Here is a 22121-nt window from a genome sequence, read left to right as displayed (position 1 = left end):
AAAAACGTTGTTTTTTTACATCACATAAAGCGACCGTGGGGTAGATTCAGATAGGTTATGCGGATCTAAAGATCCGCTAACCTATCTGATTTGCGATCCGCCGGCGCAAGTTTTTGAGGCTAGTGCTTTATTCAGAAAGCACTTACCTCAAAACTTGCGGCGGCGTATCGTAAATCCCCCGGCGGAATTCAAGTTCCGCGGCTAGGGGGCATCTACAATTTAAATCAGGCGCGTCCCCGCGCAGATCCAACAGCGCATGCGCCGTCTGCGATTTTTCCCAGCGTGCATTGCTCAAAATGACGTCGCTAGGACGTCATTGGTTTTTCGGCGTGAGCGTAACTTGCATCCGGACGTATTCTGAATCGACTTACGCAAACGACATAAAAATTCAAAACTCGGCGCGGGAACGACGGCCATACTTAACATAGGATACCCCTCACATAGCAACTATACGCCGGAAAAATCCGAACGCAAGCGACGTAAAAAAAAAACGACGGGCAGAATCGAATCGAATCTGAATCGGCGGAACTCCTCATTTGCATATTCGTCACGTACAAAAAACGAAACGCCACCTAGCGGCCAGCGGGAGATTGCAGCCTAAGATCCGACGGTGTAAGTCACTTACACCAGTCGGATCTAAGGGAGATCTATGCGTAACTGATTCTTATGAATCAGTCGCATAGATCCGACCGTCGGAACTCAGAGATACGCCGTCGTATCTCTATCTGAATCCGGGCCCCTGTGTGTACGCGGCATAAGATCCGACAGGTGTAAGTGACTTACACCGTCGGATCTTAGGCTGTAATTCCAGGCCAGCCGCTAGGTGGCGCTTCCGTATCTTTTTCGCTTCGGATATGCAAATGAGCATTTACGCCGATTCAGAAACGAACGACCGCCCGGCGCTTTTTTTTTTTACGTCGTTTGCATTCGGCTTTTTCTGGCGGAAAGTTACCCCTGCTATAGGAGGGGTAAGTGCGGCGTATCCTATGTTAAGTATGGCCGTCGCTCCCGCGCCGAGTTTTGAATTTTTTACGTCGTTTGCGTAAGTCATTCGCGAATACGGCCGGACGTAATTTACGTTAACGTCAAAACCAATGACGTCCTTGCGACGTCATTTGGAGCAATGCACGCTGGGAAAATTTGCGGACGGTGCATGCGCTGTTCGATCGGCGCGGCGACGTGCCTGATTTGAATAGTACACGCCCCCTAGCAGCGGAATTTGAATTCCGCCGGGGGATTTACGATACGCCGCCGCAACTTTAGAGGCAAGTGCTTTCTGAATAAAGCACTTGCCTCGAAAAATTGCGGCGGCGTAACGTAAATCAGATAGGTTACGCGGATCTAAAGATCCGCTAACCTATCTGAATCTGGCCCACTGAGTTGTTTGACTTATTACTTTAGGTGGTGCAAAGATGTCTGAACCCAGAGTGTCAGGTGGGGTGGAATGTTTACAGGGTCATGGTGATGCAGATGAACCAATAAATCTAAGCAGTCTCCAAGGGGGTCGTGCTACATAAATAATTTACTGTATACTATGTCGATTACGTCATCGGCGCATTTGCTCTGTGCAGGTAAGTGTCACATAATGTGATAGTATGCAATGTATATATATATATATTAACCACTTGACAACCAGGCCTATTTTGGCACTTCCTTTGGCACTCTCCTTCATGTAAAAATCAAAAATTTTTTGCTAGAAAATTAATCAGAACCCCCAAACATTATGGGCCAGATTCAGGTACATTTGCGGCGGCGTATAGTATCCCGTTTACGTTACGCCGCCGCAAGTTTCCAGCGTAAGTGCTTGATTCACAAAGCACTTGCGTGTAAGCCTTCGGCGGCGTAGCGTAAAGTCGTCCGGCGCAAGCCCGCCTAATTCAAATGGGGCGTAAACAATTTAAATTAGGCGCGTTCCCGCACCGAACGTTCTGCGCATGCTCCGTTTGGAAATTTCCCGCCGTGCTTTCCGCGAAATTACGGCGCCCCGACGTGTTTTTTGAACGGCGACGTGCGTAACGTACTTTCGTATTTCCTGACGTCTTACGCAAAAAAAAATAAAAATTTAAAATTCGACGCGGGAACGACGGCCATACTTTAACATGGATGGTGTAATTTTACACCATCTAAATAGCACACTTACCTTTACGACGGGAAAAACCGACGTAAGAGAATGCGACGAACGCGCGTACCTTCGTGGATCGGCGTAAACAGCTAATTTGCATACCCGACGCTGGAAAACGACGCGAACTCCACCCAGCGGTCGCCGAAGTATTGCATCCTAAGATCCGAATGTGTACGAAGCCGTACGCCTGTCGGATCTTAGCCAAATGCCGTTGTATCTTGTTTGTGAATTACAAATAAAGATACGACGCGGCAAATTTGAAAGTACGCCGGAGTATCAGCAGATACTCCGGCGTACTTATTCTGTGAATCTGGCCCTATATATTTTTTTTTAGCAGACACCCTAGAGAATAAAATGGCGGTCATTGCATTGCGGTAATTTTTTTCCCAAACGGTATTTGCGCAATAATTTTTCAAACGCCTTTTTTAGGGAAAAAAAATGTTTCATGAATTAAAAAATAACAAAACAGTAAAGTTAGCCCAATTTTTTTGTATAATGTGAAAGATGATGTTACGCAGAGTAAATAGATACCTACTAACATGTCACACTTTAAAATTGTGCACACTCATGGAAAGGCGCCAAACTTCGGTACTTAGAAAATCTCCATTTAAAAAAAAAATGTTGGGTTTGAGTAACTTGGGTACAGTGTAGCGTGACAGAGTAATCGTCAGACAAACTATTACAGTGCTGAAAACTGAAAATTGGCCTGGTAATGGAGGAGTACAGGCTGGTACTGAAGTGGTTAAGTGATTTTACTGCTTGGTAGTGTCTCACAATGGCCAGACCTTTTGGCTGCTCACACCCCAGTGTTAATAACCCTCAGGTACCTGTGAGCTTTGGAGGCAGTGATTTATTAAAGCTTTTATTTTCACTGCAGGGTATTCCCCAAGGCTTTATTACACATTGGAAGGTGTTGATGTGTAGTCAGTTACATATGTGGATGGTTGGGTGGCACCCTGGTAGCTGTGTAGTCCTGGGCCAGCACAGTCTATGACCTCCAACCCCAACTAAACATGGATGTTTTGCAGTGGCGGCTGGTGTTCAAAATCATTTGGGGGCGCAAACAAACTGAAAAAACAAACAAACATCAATTGCAGCCTCACTGTGCCCATCAAGCGCAGCTACTGTGCCAATCAAACACAGCTACTGTGCCCAGGAATTTTGGGGCCCCTTACACCGCTTCAGGCATGGGCCCCCTGGAGCAGAGAACCGGGAGGTGCTACCGCCGCAAATTGTGAAGCGGATGGATGGATGGAAGGAAGAAGTGATGGAAGGAAGGAAAGGAAAGGACAAGATGAAATTTAGGAAATAAGGAAGGAAGGAGGGAAGAAGGAAGGAAGGAAAGGAGAAAGGGTGGAGTGTAGGAAGGAAGGAAGGAAGGAAAGAAAAGGAAAAGATGGAATGTAGGAAGGAAGAAAGGATGGATGGATAGAAGGAAGAAGGGATGAAGGAAGGAAAGGAAAAGATGGAATGTAGGAAGGAAGGAATGTAGGAAGGAAAGGATGGAATGTAGGAAGGAAGGAAGAAGGGATGATGAAGGAAGGAAAGAAAGGAGAGAGGGTGGAGTGTAGGAAGGAAGAAAGGATGGATGGACGGAAGGAAGGAAGGAAGAAGGGATGAAAGGAAAGGAAAAGATGGAATGTAGGAAGGAAGGAAGAAGGAATGTAGGAAGGAAAGGATGGAATGTAAGAAGGAAGGAAGGAAAAATGGATGAAGAAGGAATGAAGGAAGGAAAGAAAGGAGAGAGGGTGGATGTAGGAAGGAAGAAAGGATGGATGGACGGAAGGAAGGAAGAAGGGATGAAGGAAGGAAAGGAAAAGATGGAATGTGGGAAGGAAGGAAGAAGGAATGTAGGAAGGAAAGGATGGAATGTAAGAAGGAAGGAAGAAGGGGTGAAGAAGGAATGAAGGAAGGAAAGAAAGGGTGGAGTGTAGGAAGCAAGAAAGGAAGGAAGAAAGGATGGATGGACGGAAGGAAGAAGGAATGTAGGAAGGAAAAGATGGAATGTAGGAAGGAAAGGAAAGGGTGGAATGTAGGAAGGAAGGAAGAAGGGGTGAAGAAGGAATGAAGGAAGGAAATAAAGGAGAAAGGATGGAATGTAGGAAGGAAGGAAGGAAGAAGGGATGAAGGATGGAAGGGATGGAATGTAGGAAGGAAGGAAGAAGGAATGAAGGAAGGAAATGAAGGAGAAAGGGTGGAATGTAGGAAGGAAGAAAGGAAGGAAGGAAGAAAGGATGGATGGACGGAAGGAAGAAGGAATGTAGGAAGGAAAAATGGAATGTAGGAAGGAAGGAAGAAGGGATGAAGAAGGAATGAAGGAAGGAAATAAAGGAGAAAGGGTGGAATGTAAGAAGGAAGGAAGAAAGGAAGGAAGGAAGAAAGGATGGGTGGACGGAAGGAAGAAGGAATGTAGGAAGGAAAAGATGGAATGTAGGAAGGAAGAAGGGGTGAAGAAGGAATGAAGGAAGGAAATAAAGGAGAAAGGGTGGAATGTAGGAAGGAAGGATGGAATGTAGAAAGGAAGGAAGAAGGGATGAAGAAGGAATGAAGGAAGGAAAAGATGGAATGTAAGAAGGAAGGAAGAAGGGATGAAGAAGGAATGAAGGAAGGAAATAGAGGAGAAAGGATGTAATGTAGGAAGGAAGTAAGAAGGGATTAAGGAAGGAAATAAAGGAGAAAGGGTGGAGTGTAGGAAGGAAGGAAGGAAGGAAGGAAGAACTGAATTGATGACATAATGAGATATTGATAAGGATATACTGCATATGCGATAGAAGGATGGAGATAGGGATTGGGCGTATTCTGCACACACACAGATGTGGCCCCAGTGTTTGGGCCCCCGGTCCTTTATCAGGTCCCTGCAGTACTAGGGGCCCCATCCCCACACATGTGGCCCTGAGGACATGAACTCATGCACACAGGGAGGGAATTAGGGCCCGATGATCCCCCGTGTCCGTGCTGCTGATGCAGTCCCCACACCCACCCGCAAAGCTGCATCCATCACTCACAGCTTCACCCTCCTCCTTCCGCCTCCCTGGAATCTGGTTGGTCTCCTCGGCCGCCGCTCTCATTGATCCGAGGCTGTGATTGGACGGTTGCCGGTCTTAGTCCCGCCCCCAGTGTCAGAGCCTGGGCTGAGCGCTGTGGATGCTGCAGAGGGGAGCGGAGGATCGGTGCGCGCAGTGCTGATCATCCGGGCTCCGGGTCCACCCGCACCATCTCCGGCTCTCACCCACCCCAAGGTACCGCAATCTGGGCATCAGCAGAGCCCCCAGCCAGGGCTCAATCCACAGAAGCCCCCCAGTGATTGGGATGCAGAGATTCCGGGTGTCACTGCTCACCTGCACCCCATCCTGCTCTGCATAGTGTGATCCGGATCCCACACTCTGCATTGGATTACCAGCCTTGCATGCCTCTAGATTCTGCATTTGGCCACCAAGACTGGACCCCATTCTTCTCATCTTTGCACCGTGTTCCTGGGCTGGAAGGACTTCTTCCCACCAGATCCTGAGCAGATCTCCTCCAGCCCTGACCCTGCACAGATCTCCTCCAACCATACACCAGTCTCCTCCACCCACCTCAGTCCTCCTCACCCACCCAGAGCCTCCAATCCTCAGCTTTCCTCCATAAGCCGGTCACCTTAGCGGCTCCTCCACCTTGCGTTAACGCGGTGCCAACCCGGGAGACCTGACCATGGGTACGGTATTGTCCCTGTCTCCAGCACCTGGCAAGGCCGGACCTCTGGATGATAAGAAGCCCGAGCCTCCTGGAGTAGGCGGTGGGTACCTGGCCATCCCCAACAGCAAAAATGGCGGCAGCAAGCCAGAAAAAAGCCTAAAGAGACACTCGGTCTTGATCTCTGCCCTCACCTGGAAGAGGCTGGTGGCGGCTTCCGCCAAGAAGAAGAATGCCAAGAAGATCAACCCAAACCCAGGACCTATCAATGGGATGCTGCTTCCCAACAACAACAACAACCCGGTGGAGCAACTCAACCACGAGAACTTACGCAAATCCCAAGTGAGCCCGGGTCGTAGGGAACCGAAGGCGGTGCCTGTGCCCACGGTGCCCCCCAGCTCCATAGAGGGTCAAAAAATCCAACAGCAACAGCTGGTGGCCGTGCAGAAGACGGCCAGCGGGCGGTCCCTTTGCTCACCGCGCCGCGTCATCGTCCAGGCGTCCACGGGTGAACTCCTTCGATGCCTGGGGGAGTTTGTATGCCGCCGGTGTTATAAACTGAAAGAGCTCAGCCCCGGGGAGCCCACCATGTGGTTTCGTAACGTAGACCGCTCCTTGCTCCTGCAAGGTTGGCAAGACCAAGGCTTCATCACGCCCGCCAACCTGGTGTTCGTCTACCTGCTCTGCCGAGAGGCCATTGGCGATGAACTGTCTAGCGAGTATGAGCTCCAAGCCTGCTTCCTCACCTGCCTGTACTTGGCTTATTCCTACATGGGCAACGAGATCTCCTACCCTCTAAAGCCCTTCCTCGTGGAGACCGACAAGGAGGTCTTCTGGCAACGTTGTCTGAGCATCATTGACCGTATGAGTGCCAAAATGCTGCAGATCAACTCCGACCCTCACTATTTCACACAGGTCTTCCAGGATCTGAAGAACGAAGGCGAGTCTAGAGAACCCAATGGCCACTGGACTATAAATTTGGACCGTTAGGGCCTGGAGAGCGAATGGGGGCTTGTGGGTAAAGGGATGGGTGTGGACACATATAGGTATAACCAACCAACCATGATCAACTTGAAGACCAGGGGGCCTGCAGCTCTCAAGGTTGCAGACAGGAAATCAGACTCTTGGTGTCCAATGCTCTTATGCACTGACAATTGGGGGAGCATGGCAGCCTTCACTGGGTCGCCATGGGCCGGGCGCGCATTGGCGTAGCCTGCCCACTGGTAGCAAAATGGTTAAAGGAAACCTACTTTACCGGTGTGTGAAGACGCACTTCACTTTCTTCATTATTTATTTTAGTTTTTGCAGAAAAAAAAATATTTAAAAACGCGGCTTGAACTGATCCCTCTGTCTCCAAGGTAACGGGCGCAGCAGACGCTGCCGGCATGCTAGGTCTCAGTGCACTTCTCATTTCAGGTTCCGGGCATTAGCTGACACCAGGGTGGTTATACGGTTAATTGTTTCCCTGGGAACAAAATCAGCGACCTTTTTTTTTTCTTATGCCGCCATCACGTCCTGTAAGGGCACCATATGTTGGCGTCAAGCTTCTATGAATTGCTTTGGCATTGCACAACATCTTTCATTTTTTTTTTTTTTTTATCATTTTTTGTCATGACAATACAACAAGAACCCCATGATTTTGCAAAGCAGATGTGTCTTAAAAAACATAATTCCAGAAGGAATTGCATCTTGCTGTCAGCTCTTTTTCATTTTTAGACCGATAGCTTTTGATGGTTTACTCTTGGATTCGTTTTATGCGAAGGGAGGGGGGGGGGGATGTAGCTTGTCTTTACTGCCCACCCCCATCCATATTGCAGGTAACTAAGCTAATGAATGAACAGGTGCTGGACCCGAAAATGGACGTTGCTTTTGTTTTGTTTTTTTGTTTTTTTTCAAATGTCAGACACCTCATAGTATGTACGAATGTAACAAATACAGCTGGAACACACAAATGCCGCAATATGTTTGAAAATGAAACTGTTCGATGTGCCAACGGTGTTCAAATGTACAAAAAAAAAAAAAAAAGCGTATTGTTTTATATTGTATACTTAAAAGAAGAAGAAAAAAAAAAAGATCTCATAAAAAGTGATTTGATCTCTTTTTTTTGGGGGGGTGTATGTTGTGTTTTTTGACCTTTTTGCATGTAAACCGACCGATGGCTTGAGAGGATTGGACGAGGGGCCGCAATGGTGTTACATAATTATTTAATTAGGGCTGGATAAACGTTAGGTAGATGAGCTTGTGTCTAATTTGAGCCTATTGTTGGAATTGTTATTTTCAATATATATATAGAGATATATATAGATAAATATAAATATAGATATATATATATATATATATATATATCTATATATATATCTATATATATATATCTATATCTATATCTATATATATATATATATATATATATATATATATCTATATAGATCTATATCTATAGATATATCTACATATATAGATATAGATCTATATAGAGATCTATATAGATATATATAAATATATCTATAGATATATCTATATATAAATATATCTATATATATATATATATATATATATATATATATATATATATATATATATATAGAGATATACATCTCTATATAGATCTATAGATCTATATCTATAGATATATCTACATATATAGATATAGATCTATATATCTATCTATATATATATATATATATATATATATATATATATATATATATATATATATATATATATATATATATATATATATATATATATATCTATATCTATACATGTAGATATATCTATAGATATATATCTATAGATATCTATAGATCTACATAGATATATATCTACAGTAAAACCTTGGTTTTGCGAGCATAAGTCGTCCCATAAACATGCTTGTAATCCAAAGCACTCTTATATCAAAGCATTTTTTTTAAAGGGTATAAAAGAGAAGAGAGGCCCCTCTGAGCGTAGCAATAAGTTGCTAAATGTTGTACCTTCATTAAATGTAACCATATTGCTACACTTAGGGGCTCCTCTCTTCTTTTTTATACTTGGTTGTGACATGACGCTACTTTTATATCAAGACATTGCTTTTATAACAAGGCAAAATTTATCAAAACATTTTGCTTGTCTTGCAAAACGCTCTCAAACCAAGTTACTCTCAAACCAAGGTTTTACTGTATATAGATATATATATATATATAATATATATATATATATAGATCTATATATATATATAGAGATCTATATATATTAATATATATAGATTTAGATATATAGATCTATCTATATATATATATATATATATATATATATATATATATATATATATATATATATATATATATATATATATATATATATATATATATATATATTGTTATTATGTATCTGTTTTATAATGCATCTAAATTGTATCCTTTTAGCTTTTTAGATTTGATTGACTGGCACCTGAAAATCGAAAACCCTTTTTATCCAGTCCTGATTTTGTCCCTGCCCGCTTGCAGCACCAGGCATTGCTAATAATTGCACAGGGTGACATTGTGCCTCCATTCTGCACAGGATTAAATGGCATTCATAATTTATATGCAGCGGTTATGGCGTGTTGCACGTACCAGATGTATTACCGAGGCTGGTTGTTGTCTTCCCTAATGCTCCTTCAGTAACGGCCATCAGGGCTCTCTACTGCATGTCTTCAGGCTGGTCGCTGGCCTTGGTGCTGAATCCATAAGCCAATCATATATTTTCCTCCCGTTTTTTTTTTTAATGGGATTACCTATTATAGGCACAGCCGCGCTCTACAAATCCTACTTACAATTATGGATTAAATCTGTTTTTCTTTTTTTTTCTCCCCCCCCCCCCCCCCAAGATTAAAGCGGAACAGGTGGTATAAAGGGCACTCGTTATTACATTAGGTATTCATTCAAAAATAAAAGAAAAATTTATTTTGCAAGCCTGCTAAGCATAATTGCATGATATAACGCTCTACAATTGCCTGTACTCCTGAATGGAGGCTAAGGGATATAGCTCTGCTGCACTGATTGGTGCTGTCACCCTAACATATTTCAGGCGCTAGAACAGCCATTCTCAACCTTTTTACCCCAGAGGAACCCTTAAAATATTTTTCAGGTCTTGGGGAACCCTTACCGAAGCCAATTCATCTATTGTTCAATGGCGCAAATGGCCCTTACATTGGTGGTCATAAGTAAGAAGGCTTCCTTTATATTGGTGGTCATCAGTAAGAAGGCTCTCCTTATATTGGTGGTCATCAGTAAGAAGGCTCTCCTTATATTGTTGGTCATAAGTAAAAAGGCTTCCATTATATTAGTAGTCATAGGTAAGAAGGTTTCCCTAATATTGGTGGTCATCAGTAAGAAGGCTTCCATTACATTGGTGGTCATCAGTATGGATGCCCCACTTTCATTGATGGTCATAACAAATGTGGCCTGATACTGGCCGAACAAATGTGGCCTGATATTGGTGATCATAAGTAAGAAGATTTCCCTTATATTGATGGTCATAAGGCTTCCCTTGTATTGGTGGTCATCGGTAAGAAGGCTTCCTTTATATGGTGGTCATAAGTAAGAAGGTTTCCCTCATATTGGTGGTCATAAGTAAGAAGGCTCCCCTTATATTGGTGGTCGTAAGTAAGAAGGTTTCCCTCATATTGGTGGTCATAAGTAAGAAGGCTCTCCTTTATATTGGTGGTCATAAGTAAGAAGGTTTCCCTCATATTGGTGGTCATAAGTAAGAAGGTTTCCCTTATATTGGTGGTCGTAAGTAAGAAGGTTTCCCTCATATTGGTGGTCATAAGTAAGAAGGCTCTCCTTTATATTGGTGGTCATAAGTAAGAAGGCTTCCCTTATATTGGTGGTCATAAGTAAGAAGGCTTCCCTTATATTGGTGGTCATAAGTAAGAAGGCTTCCCTTATATTGGTGGTCATCAGTAAGAAGGTTTCCCTCATATTGGTGGTCATAAGTAAGAAGGCTTCCCTTATATTGATGGTCGTAAGTAAGAAGGCTTCCCTTATATTGATGGTCGTAAGTAAGAAGGTTTCCCTCATATTGGTGGTCATAAGTAAGAAGGCTCCCCTTATATTGGTGGTCGTAAGTAAGAAGGTTTCCCTCATATTGGTGGTCATAAGTAAGAAGGCTTCCCTTATATTGGTGGTCATAAGTAAGAAGGCTTCCCTTATATTGGTGGTCGTAAGTAAGAAGGTTTCCCTCATATTGGTGGTCATAAGTAAGAAGGCTTCCCTTATATTGGTGGTCATAAGTAAGAAGGCTTCCCTTATATTGATGGTCGTAAGTAAGAAGGTTTCCCTCATATTGGTGGTCATAAGTAAGAAGGCTTCCCTTACAGTGATGGCCAGAATTCCATCCTTACAAACTGGTAACTTCATTGGTGTCATGTCACTGGTTCTGACAAGTTGCATTGGACCCAGAACTGTGCAGCGCCATTAGTTGGAAGGTGAACCAACCACAGCTCAAGACACCCCTAACAACCTCTGAAGGAACCCTAATTTTCCATGGAACCCTGGTTGAGAATTGTTGTTCTAGAGCCTGAAAAGTGGAGTATTTGCCCACAGCAGGTCTTTAATCATAAGCCACATACTATGGTGGTGTTATCTCAATTACAAAATTGGCCAGGCAAAACCTATTGCATGTATTTTGGCAGGAAAAACGGTACAAAGGTGTGTTGAGCTAGAGTTCTTATTTAAAACTTTTATAGCTAAACCCCCAAAAAATGTAATATATTGCAGCTTACCCATGCTTAGATGTGGTGGAGGCATACGTTTTTCAGGTTTATTTTTTTTCAGCAGGTGTTCCTGCCAGTAAAACACTTCCTGTCTTAGGGTTCATTCACGCTTGCGGCCATCATTGCTGCCCCTCTGATAAGGGATTCTGCAGTGGATGACTTTTCAGAGGACATTTGACAGGCGTCCATTTGACAGTGCTGCAACCCCATGCATTCATTACACATGGTTGCAGGGTGTCTGCATCATGGTCCCACTTACTTGCAAGCGTCACTTTTGCCAGGGGTACTGGCCGAACAATAAATTTTGCCACAAAGCATCGTAGACGCATCATGTGTGACACCCCCTCTGACCACCCTTTTAGGTTAAGGTGGGATGCCCGAAAAACTACGGCTAAGGGTCCGAGGCCATAAAAACTACGGCTAATGCCCCGTACACACGATCGCATTTTTCCAACTTCATCATAAAAAACGACGTTGCCCACACACCATCGTTTCTGAAAAATGATGAACAAAGCGCGGTGACGTACAACACGTACGACGGCACTCTAAAGGGGAAGTTCTATTCGCCTTTGGGCTGCTTTTAGCTGGTTACTTGTTAGTAAAAGATGATTCGCGCTTTTCTGTCTGTTACAGCGTGATGTGATGTGCTTACACCCATTATGAACGGTAGCTTTACCAGAACGAGCGCTCTCGTCTCATAACTTGCTTCTGGGCATGCGCGGGTTTAAAACGTCGTTTTAGCCCACACACGATCATTTTTTACAACACAAAAAACGACATTTTCAAAAATGACATAAAAAATTTAAGCATGTTCGATTCAATGTGAAGCCCACACACGATCATTTTAAATGACGTTTTTAAAAATGTCATTTTATTTAATGCCAAAAAACTACCGTGTGTACGCGGCATAAGAGTGGGTGACCATAAAAACCACGGCTAAGGGTGGGAGGCCATAAAAACCACGGCTAAGGGTGGGAGGCCATAAAAACCACGGCTAAGGGTGGGAAGCCATGAAAATCACGGCTAAGGATGGGAGGCCAAAAAAAATAACGGCTTAGGGTGGGAGGCCATAAAAACTACAGCTAAGGGTGGGAGGGCATAAAAATCATGGCTATAGGTGAGTGACCATAAAAACCACGGCTAGGGGTGGGTGACTATGAAAACCACGGCTAAGGGTGGGAGGCCTTAAAAAACACTTCTAAGGATGGGAGGCCTAAAAAAAAACATGGCTTAGGGTGGGGGGCCATAAAAATTACAGCTAAGGGTAGGAGGCCATAAAAAACATGGCTAAGGGTGGGGGGCCATACAAATTACAGCTAAGGGTAGGAGGCCATAAAAAACATGGCTAAGGGTGGGAGGCCATAAAAATTACGGCTAAGGATGGGAGGTCAAAAAAATAACACGGCTTGGGGTGGGAGGCCAAAAAAATAACACGGCTTAGGGAGGGAGGCCATAAAAACTACAGCTAAGGTTGGGTGACCACAAAAACCACGGCTAGGGGTGGGAGGCCACAAAAACCACAGCTAAGGGTAGGAGGGCATAAAAACCATGGCTAGGGGTGGGTGACCATAAAAACCGTGGCTAAGTGTGGGAGGATATAAAAACTACAGCTAGGGGTAGAAGGCCATAAAAACCACGTCTAAGGAAGGGAGGCCATAAAAAACACGGCTTTACTGTATCTATAGTGGAGCAGCGTTGTCACCCTAGGTTGTTCTCCTAATTTGAAATACAGGACACCTCCTCCTCTCCTTATCAACATTATATGGGGGGGGGGGGTTCTGTAGTTTACAGAAGATAGCTGAGAAATCGGAAAAGACTGTTTGAGAATGCAGCTTGGTGCACAGAAGGTTACGGGGACACTGGATTTCCGGTAGGATCGGCAGGTATTTTCTGTACCTCCAGAAAACGTCCTTAGTCTGAAAGAAGAAAGCAAAAGGGCCTATACACAATATCGCATTGTGGTAATACGCACAGTACTGCACGTTACTAAACCGAGTTGCAATGTATGTTGCATGCCTTGGTGGGTGTGACGCTTTACCATTTATTTTGGATGATGCCCCCAGACACACGGACTAACAGGTGTTGTGGTGCTCTACCAAAAAACGGTCCATATTTGCTGCATCGGCACCCAGTTCTACATGGAATGACGCTCGTGTCTTAACTGTGATCGAGGGAATGAGCCCTAAGGCACCAGCACATCTAATGACTGGTAAGCTGCAATATATTCCATCTCTGCTTTGTTAGATTTCCTTTAAATAAAACCTGCGGTGCTATTAAACGAAGCCTGTAATTTATAGGCTGCCAATGCTGACCTCTCCTGAAAATGCTAATCGCCAGGCCAGCAGGTTGATTCAAATGGCTTCAGCATGTAGCAAGTGATCGACGTGTAACAAATATACAGATTCTGGTCTCTAAGGTATTTGCTGCATATTCGTTCCGGGTCCGTGGCCAGTGACAGCCATGAATCCATAGTAGCTATCTCAGTGAGCCCAGGTTCACACTGGGCTGCGGGAATAAAGCCGTGCGATTTCAGCTGAACTCGCAAGATTTCACTCCTGCATGGCAGTCCCGATTTCGGGCACGATTACAAAGACATCTGTGCAAGTTTCTGCACAGATGTCAATTTAAAGCGGAGTTCCGGCCACAATTTCACTTTTTAAATATAAATACCCCTGTAATACACAAGCTTAATGTTTTCTAGTAAAGTTAGTCTGTAAACTAAGGTCTGTTTTGTTAGGTTGTTACAGCATTTAGACACTTTATAAAATAGAAATTGACTGGGGCCATCTTAAGTGTGGGCATCATGAAGCCAGACTGTACAGTATGACTTCCTGGATTTCAGCCTTGCAGATCTCGCACATGCTCAGTGGTGCACAAGCAGTGTAATAGGTTTCAGATCAGGTTTCAGCACCTGTACTGTCCAAGTCACCTGATTCTTCGAGACTGGGGAGTGCACAGACTCCTGGAAAGTCACACCCACTACATTCCCAGGAGTCTGTGCGGTGTAGGTTAGGAAGCTTAAGCACCTAGGTGCAGGAAGTGGGAAGATTAACTATTCTGCCTAGCAACAACACTTTGAAGGCATCTAAAAAAAAAAAAAAAATTCTTAAAGGTCTAATGAATTTTTTTTAAAACTACTGATGTAATGTTATTTTTTATGGGTGGAACTCCACTTTAAATCGCGGGACGAAATCGCAAAAAGTAGTACAGAAGCTACTTTTTTTTAAATCGGTGCAGCGCTGCAGATGCGGCATCACGCCGATTAGGGCGGCGCCATTGCCGGCAAAGTGCAACTTTACCAGATTTTGATTGAAAAAAAAATGTAAAAAAAAAAAAAGTGTAAAAAATAAATAAATAAGTAAAAAAATAATAATAATTCAAACGCCCCTGTTCCCAGTAGCTCGCGCTCAGAAGCGAACACACACGTAAGTCCCGCCCACGTATGTAAACGTCGTTCAAACCACACATGTGAGGTGTCACCGCGTGCGTTAGAGCGTGTGCATCAATTCTAGCACTAGACCTCCTCTGTAACTCTAAACTGGTAACCTGTAAAAAATTTAAAGCATCGCCTATGGCGATTTTTAAGTAACGAAGTTTGGCGCCATTCCATGAGTGTGCGCAATTTTAAAGCGTGACATGTTAGGTATCTATTTTCTCGGCGTAACATCATCTTTCATATTTAAAAAAAAAAATTGGGCTAACTTTACTGTTTTGTTGTTCTTTAATTCATGAAACCATTTTTTTTTACAAAAAAAAGGCTTTTGAAAAATGATTGCGCAAATACCGTGCAAGATAAAAAGTTGCAATGATCGCCATTTTATTCCCTAGGGTGCCTGCTAAAAAAAACATATAATGTTTGGGGGTACTGATTACCGTATTTATCGGCGTATACCGTGCACTATTTTGCCCTGAAAATCAGGGCAAAATCGTGGGTGCGCGATATACGCCGATACCCGCTTTCCCGCCACGAGTTTGAATACTGCGCCGGCATATACCGAGCGCAGTACACTCGTGAATCTTCGGGCAGTCTCGGCGCCTCTCGCACTGACGTCCTGAGCGTACAGGACGTCAGCGCGACAGTTGCCGAGCCTGCCCGAAGATTCACGAGTGTACTGCGCTCGGTATATGCCGAAACTTTTTTTCCACAGGATTGGGGGCCACTTTAGGGGTGCGCGGTATACGCGGGAGCGCGTTATACCGCGATAAATATGGTAATTTTCTAGCAAAAGAATGATGATTTGTACATGTAGGAGAGGAGTGCCAGAATAGGCCCGGTATGGAGGTGGGTATAAAAGCCCGGTATTGAAGAGGTTAATGCACATTGACCTGCGTTTTCCTATTTTTGCCATGCACACACCGCTTCCATGTGTTGGCATGAACAGTGCCCATGGAAAGCAATTCTTGTTACATTGGACATGCGTTCAACAACACTGCCCAATGCACAGGGTGTGAATGAGTCCTAAATGTTCCTGCAGCTTCATGTCATCCATAGATCCCAACTGTCCCTGATTTGGAACAATGTCCCTCTGTCCCTCATTCCTCCTCATTTTGATCTGACCTATACTATGTTACCAAAAGTATTGGGACGCCTGCCTTTACACACACATGGGCCCAGATTCACGTAGGGAGCGCGTATTTGTGAGCGGGCGTAACGTATCCTATTTACGCTACGCCTCCGCAACTTTGACAGGCAAGTGCAGTATTCACAAAGCAAAGTTGCGGCGGTGTAGCGTAAATAGGCTGGCGTAAGCCCCCCTAATTCAAATGTGGAACATGTAGGCGTGTTTTATGCAAATTTATTGTGACCCCACGTAAATGACGCTTTTTACGAACGGCGCATGCGCCGTTCGTGAAAGTATCCCAGTGCGCATGCTCCAAATTAACCCGCAAAAAGCCAATGCTTTCGACGTGAACGTAAATCACGCACAGCCCTATTCGCGAACGACTTACGCAAACAACGTAATCGACGGAAAATTCTACGCTGGCCCGACGTCCATACTTAACATTGGCTGCGCCTCATATAGCAGGGGTAACTTTACGCTGGAAAAAGCCCAACGTAAACGGCGTATCTGTACTGCGACGGCCGGGCATACGTTCGTGAATAGGCGTATCTAGCTTGCCCCAGAATTTACAGTAGGATGGTGTGTCTTCTATGTAGACCTGCTCAGCCTGTTGCTACAGCCGCACTCCTGGGGTCCCTGAAGTCCCAGCCATGCTGTAAGTGCATAGCTCCCAACTGTCCCTGATTTAGAGGGACTGTCCCTGATTTGGAGCAATGTCCCTCTGTCCCTCTTTCCTCCTCATTTGTCCCTCATTTTGGTCTGATCTATATATTTGTATATAAAATGCACTTTTTCTCTATCAAAAAGTGTTTTCCAGAGCTAAACCTTTCATCTGATTTCTAAATTTGAATTTGTAAATTCCAAAAGCCAATATAAAGGAATATTAGCGGTAAAAAAAGCGCTTGTGGGTTTACCCAATCTTGTTTTTTTTACAATTCTCCTTTAAGGGGGCGTGGCAAGGGGTGTGTCCTATGCCTGCATACTTTTGCTGATAGGTGTCCCTCATTCCCATCTCAGAAAGTTTGGAGGTATGAAAGTGTGCAAAGCAAGGATGGACTCTGACGTAAGGGGAACTCTGATGGGGACTGTAAGAGGGGGGGGGTTTGACGGGGACCCTAATATAAGGAGGGAATCTGATGAGCACTCTCTTGTAGGAAGGGGGACTCTGATGTAGGGGAAACTTTGACAGTGACCCTGATATAAGGGGGGGTCTCTAATGGGGACTCTCATGTAAGGGGGGATTCTGATGGGGACCCTAATGTAGGGGAGGACTTTGATGAGGATTCGGATGTGGGTGGGGGGTACTCTGATGTAAGGAGAAACTCTGATAGGGACATTAATGTAAAAGGGGGCTCTGAGGGGACTCTGATATAAGGGGGGACTTTGATAGGGACTGTAAGGGGGGACTCTGATAGGGACATTAATGTAAAAGGGGGCTCTGAGGGGAACTCTGATGTAAGCAGGGACTCTCATGGGCACTCTGATGCAAGGGGGGACTCAATGGAAACTTCTATGTAGGGGGGACTTTGATGGGGACTCTGATGTAAGGGGGGGGTTCTGATTTAAGGGGGGACTCTGATGGGGGCCCTAATGGAAGGGGGTTCAAAAGTAAGGGGGGACTCTGATGGAGACCCTGATGTAAGGGGTTGCTCAATGGAGATTCTGGGACCCTAATGTAGATGGGGACCCTAATGTAGAGGGGGATTCTGATAGGGACCCTGATGGAAGAAGGACTTTAATGAGGACTCCAATGTAAGGGTGGAGCTTTAAGGATGGACACTGATGAAAGGCTAGACTTTGATGGGGACTCTGATGTAAGTGGGGGGGGGGCTCTGATGTAAGTGTGGAGGGGCGGGGCTCTGATGAATATTCCTCCCCAGCCTGACTGCCCGTCCCAGGAACGCCCACTCATCCAGATTTGCATAACACCTCCCAAGAGCCCACCCACTGCTTACATCAAGACTGGGGGCTCTAGAGAGAAGTACTGAGGTTATGTACCGCCCCCTGCTGGCCCCTCCCACTAGTGATGATCTGCCTGCATTACATAGAGAAGCACGGACACCGAGTGATGACATCATTGGGGTAGATTCAGGTACCTTTTGCGGCGGCGTATCTCCAGATACGCCTCCGTCATTTGAATTCCGCGCCCGCGTAGCGTTACGCCGATTCACAAAGGCAGTTACGCTGAAAAAATAGGCTTCCTTCACCGACGTTACTTGATTGCGGCGGCGTAGAATTGTGTGCAATATAACTTTGGCCGCTAGGGGGGCACTTCCGTTGTTGTCGGCGTAGAATACGCTAATTTCCTAGATACGCCGATTCACAAACGTCCGTGCGCCCGGCGTTTGTTTTTTACGTCGTTTGCGTTAAGGCTTTTTCGGCGTAAGGCTGCTCCTGCTATTAGGAGGCGCAGCCAATGTTAAGTATGGACGTCGTTCCCGCGTCGCCATTTGAAAATTTTACGTCGTTTGCGTAAGTCGTCCGTGAATGGCGCTGGACGTCCTTGCGACGTCATTTACCGCAATGCACGTCGGGAAATTTTAGGGACGTCGCATGCGCAGTACGTTCGGCGCGGGAACGTGCCTAATTTAAATGATCCACGCCCCCCTACCCGGATCATTTGAATTAGGCGGGCTTGCGCCGGGGGATTTACGCTACGCCGCCGCAACTTTACGGGCAAGTGCTTTGTGAATCAAGCACTTGCCCGTAAAACTTGCGGCGGCGTAATGTAGATGTCATACATTACGCCGCCGCAGATTTGCCCGGTTCTACGTGAATCTGGGCCATTGTATTTAAAAGAAGGTGTATAATAGAAATATAAATGCTTTATAAAAAATAAATAAAATCATGAATATATTGATGAGGGGTGAAGGAGGAACCAGGAAAATCCAAGTACAAGCAGATGAAACATCAGCTCTAAGAGCGTGTTTGCTGTCGATCGTTGCGAGACGTTCAGCACAATGGTGACGCGGTGCAGCGATTGGTTTCCACAGCAGGCCCGGATTGTGTGTTCTCCGGCTGTTTGCTTTTTTTTACATAATGCTTGGATTGTTCAAACACTGGGAAGGCTCTTCTTGCTCTCCATCGCATGATCGGCAGGTGGGAATGTTTGGCCATCAAACACACTGCAGAGCTTTTAATCCATTTCAGCAGTTTCCAGCCTGACAGCGACTTCGAGGGTTCACGCCGGAGAACGCGGAGCGGCTCACAGCTGGGGGTCCGGGGGGCGTCTCCATTCACAGGTCCGATTTCAGTCCGAATTTCTGAGTCTGGACCAAAAGACGAACGATTACATTCCTTGTGACAGGAAAAAAAAAGTGATAAAAAAAATTATAAATTAAATCAGAGATCCGGCTTTAAAAAAAAATAAATAATTAAAAGTCATCAGCTACAAATACTGCAGCTGCTGACTGTTAATAAGGACACTTACCTGTCCTGGGCGCCCGCGATGTTGGCAGCCGAAGCCGAGCAATCGCACCGGCGGTTAATGATGGGATGTGGGGTTCCAGCACCATGTACCTCTGGACCCCTTTACATTACACAGCACATTGCACCTCTGGACCCTTCTACATTACACAGCACGCTGCACCTCTGGACCCCTTTACATTACACAGCACCCTGGAACCCTTTACATTACACAGCACCCTGCACCTCTGGACCCCTTTACATTACACAGCACCCTGCACCTCTGGACCCCTTTACATTACACAGCACATTGCACCACTGGACCCTTCTACATTACACAGCACGCTGCACCTCTGGACCCCTTTACATTACACAGCACCCTACACCTCTGGGTCCCTTTATATTACATAGCAACGCACCTCTGTCTGGACCCTTTTACATTACACAGCACCATGTACCTCTGGACCCCTTTACATTACACAGCACCCTGCACCTCTGGACCCCATTACATTACACAGCACTCTGGAACCCTTTACATTACACAGCACCCTGCACCTCTGGACCCCTTTACATTACACAGCACCCTGCACCTCTGGACCCCTTTACATTACACAGCACCCTGCACCTCTGGACCCCATTACATTACACAGCACTCTGGAACCCTTTACATTACACAGCACCCTGCACCTCTGGACCCCTTTACATTACACAGCACATTGCACCTCTGGACCCTTCTACATTACACAGCACGCTGCACCTCTGGACCCCTTTACATTACACAGCACCCTGGAACCCTTTACATTACACAGCACCCTGCACCTCTGGACCCCTTTACATTACACAGCACCCTGCACCTCTGGACCCCTTTACATTACACAGCACATTGCACCACTGGACCCTTCTACATTACACAGCACGCTGCACCTCTGGACCCCTTTACATTACACACCACCCTGTACCTCTGGACCCCTTTACATTACACAGCACCCTACACCTCTGGGTCCCTTTATATTACATAGCAACGCACCTCTGTCTGGACCCTTTTACATTACACAGCACCCTGCACCTCTGGGCCCCTTTACATTACACAGCACCCTGTACCTCTGGACCCCTTTACATTACACAGCACCCTGCACCTCTGGTCCCTTTACATTACACAGCACCCTGCACCTCTGGTCCCTTTACATTACACAGCACCCTGCACCTCTGGGCCCCTTTACATTACACAGCACCCTGCACCTCTGGACCCTTTTACATTACACAGCACCCTGCACCTCTGGACCCTTTTACATTGCACAGCACCCTGCACCTCTGGACCCCTTTACATTACACAGCACCATGCACCTCTGGAATCCTTTACATTACACAGCACCCTGCACCTCTGGGCCCCTTTATATTACATAGCAACGCACCTCTGGGCCCCTTTATATTACATAGCATCGCACCTCTGGACCCTTTTACATTACACTGCACCTCTGGACCCCTTTATATTACACAGCACCCTGCACCTCTGGACCCCTTTATATTACACAGCACCCAGCAGCTATGGACCCTTTTACATTACACAGCACCCTGCACCTCTGGACCCCTTTACATTACACAGCACCCTGCACCTCTGGGCCCCTTTACATTACACAGCACCCTGCACCTCTAGACCCCTTTATATTACATAGCAACGCACCTCTGGACCCTTTTACATTACACTGCACCTCTGGACCCCTTTATATTACATAGCACCCTGCACCTCTGGACCCTTTACATTACACTGCACCCTGCACCTCTGGACCCCTTTACATAACACAGCACCCTGCACCTCTGGACCCCTTTACATTACACAGCACCCTGCACCTCTGGACCCTTTTACATTAAACAGCACCTTGCACCTCTGGACCCTTTTACATTACACAGCACCGCACCTCTGGGCCCCTTTACATTACACAGCACCCTGCACCTCTGGACCCCTTTACATAACACAGCACCCTGCACCTATGGACCCCTTTACATTACACAGCACCCTGCACCTCTGGACCCTTTTACATTACACAGCACATTGCACCTCTGGACCCTTTTACATTACACAGCACCCTGCACCTCTGGACCCCTTTACATTACACAGCACCCTGCACCTCTGGACCCCTTTACATTACACAGCACCCTGCACCTCTGGGCCCCTTTACATTACACAGCACCCTGCACCTCTGGACCCCTTTACATTACACAGCACCCTGCACCTCTGGACCCTTTTACATTACACAGCACCTTGCACCTCTGGACCCTTTTACATTACACAGCACCCTGCACCTCTGGACCCTTTTACATTACATAGCACCTCACCTCTGGACCCCTTTACATTACACAGCCCCCCACAGTTTGTTACACAGACACCCCCTAACAGTTCTGGACCCCCTGCATGTTACACTGGGGGGGTGACGGTACATGCGGCCCACAGGCCGCCGCGGGCCGTCGGGGGCTGCCCCGGCCTACTGGGCATATGCCCTATGACCAGTCCGGGCCTGCTCCTGGGACACAAACAAGGTCCCAGAAGACACCGCTCCCCATTTCCCAGGAGGCAGCATGACGGGGAGAAGAAAGAAGACCACCGCTGACAAGGAAGAGGCAGATT

The 22121-nt window shown here is 45.8% G+C and overlaps 1 protein-coding gene across 1 annotated transcript; it reads left to right on the top strand.

Moving 5' to 3' along the window:
• The first annotated feature begins 5265 nt into the window (after positions 1 to 5265).
• Positions 5266 to 7687, top strand: CDK5R2 (cyclin dependent kinase 5 regulatory subunit 2). The gene has a single exon (XM_040358156.1). It carries the CDS (start codon positions 5813 to 5815, stop codon positions 6782 to 6784), a length of 972 nt encoding a protein of 323 aa, XP_040214090.1. The 5' UTR covers positions 5266 to 5812; the 3' UTR covers positions 6785 to 7687.
• The last annotated feature ends 14434 nt before the right edge of the window (positions 7688 to 22121 follow it).

This window comes from Rana temporaria, chromosome 6 (assembly GCF_905171775.1).
Source record: "Rana temporaria chromosome 6, aRanTem1.1, whole genome shotgun sequence".
Taxonomy (NCBI): domain Eukaryota; kingdom Metazoa; phylum Chordata; class Amphibia; order Anura; family Ranidae; genus Rana; species Rana temporaria.
The sequence above is the reverse complement of the archived record's forward strand: the minus strand, read 5'-3'. Positions and strand labels throughout refer to the sequence as shown.

Excerpts from the sequence above, each read along its gene's own strand:
- CDK5R2 (XM_040358156.1), top strand. The coding sequence starts at position 5,813 with ATGGGTACGGTATTGTCCCTGTCTCCAGCACCTGGCAAGGCCGGACCT.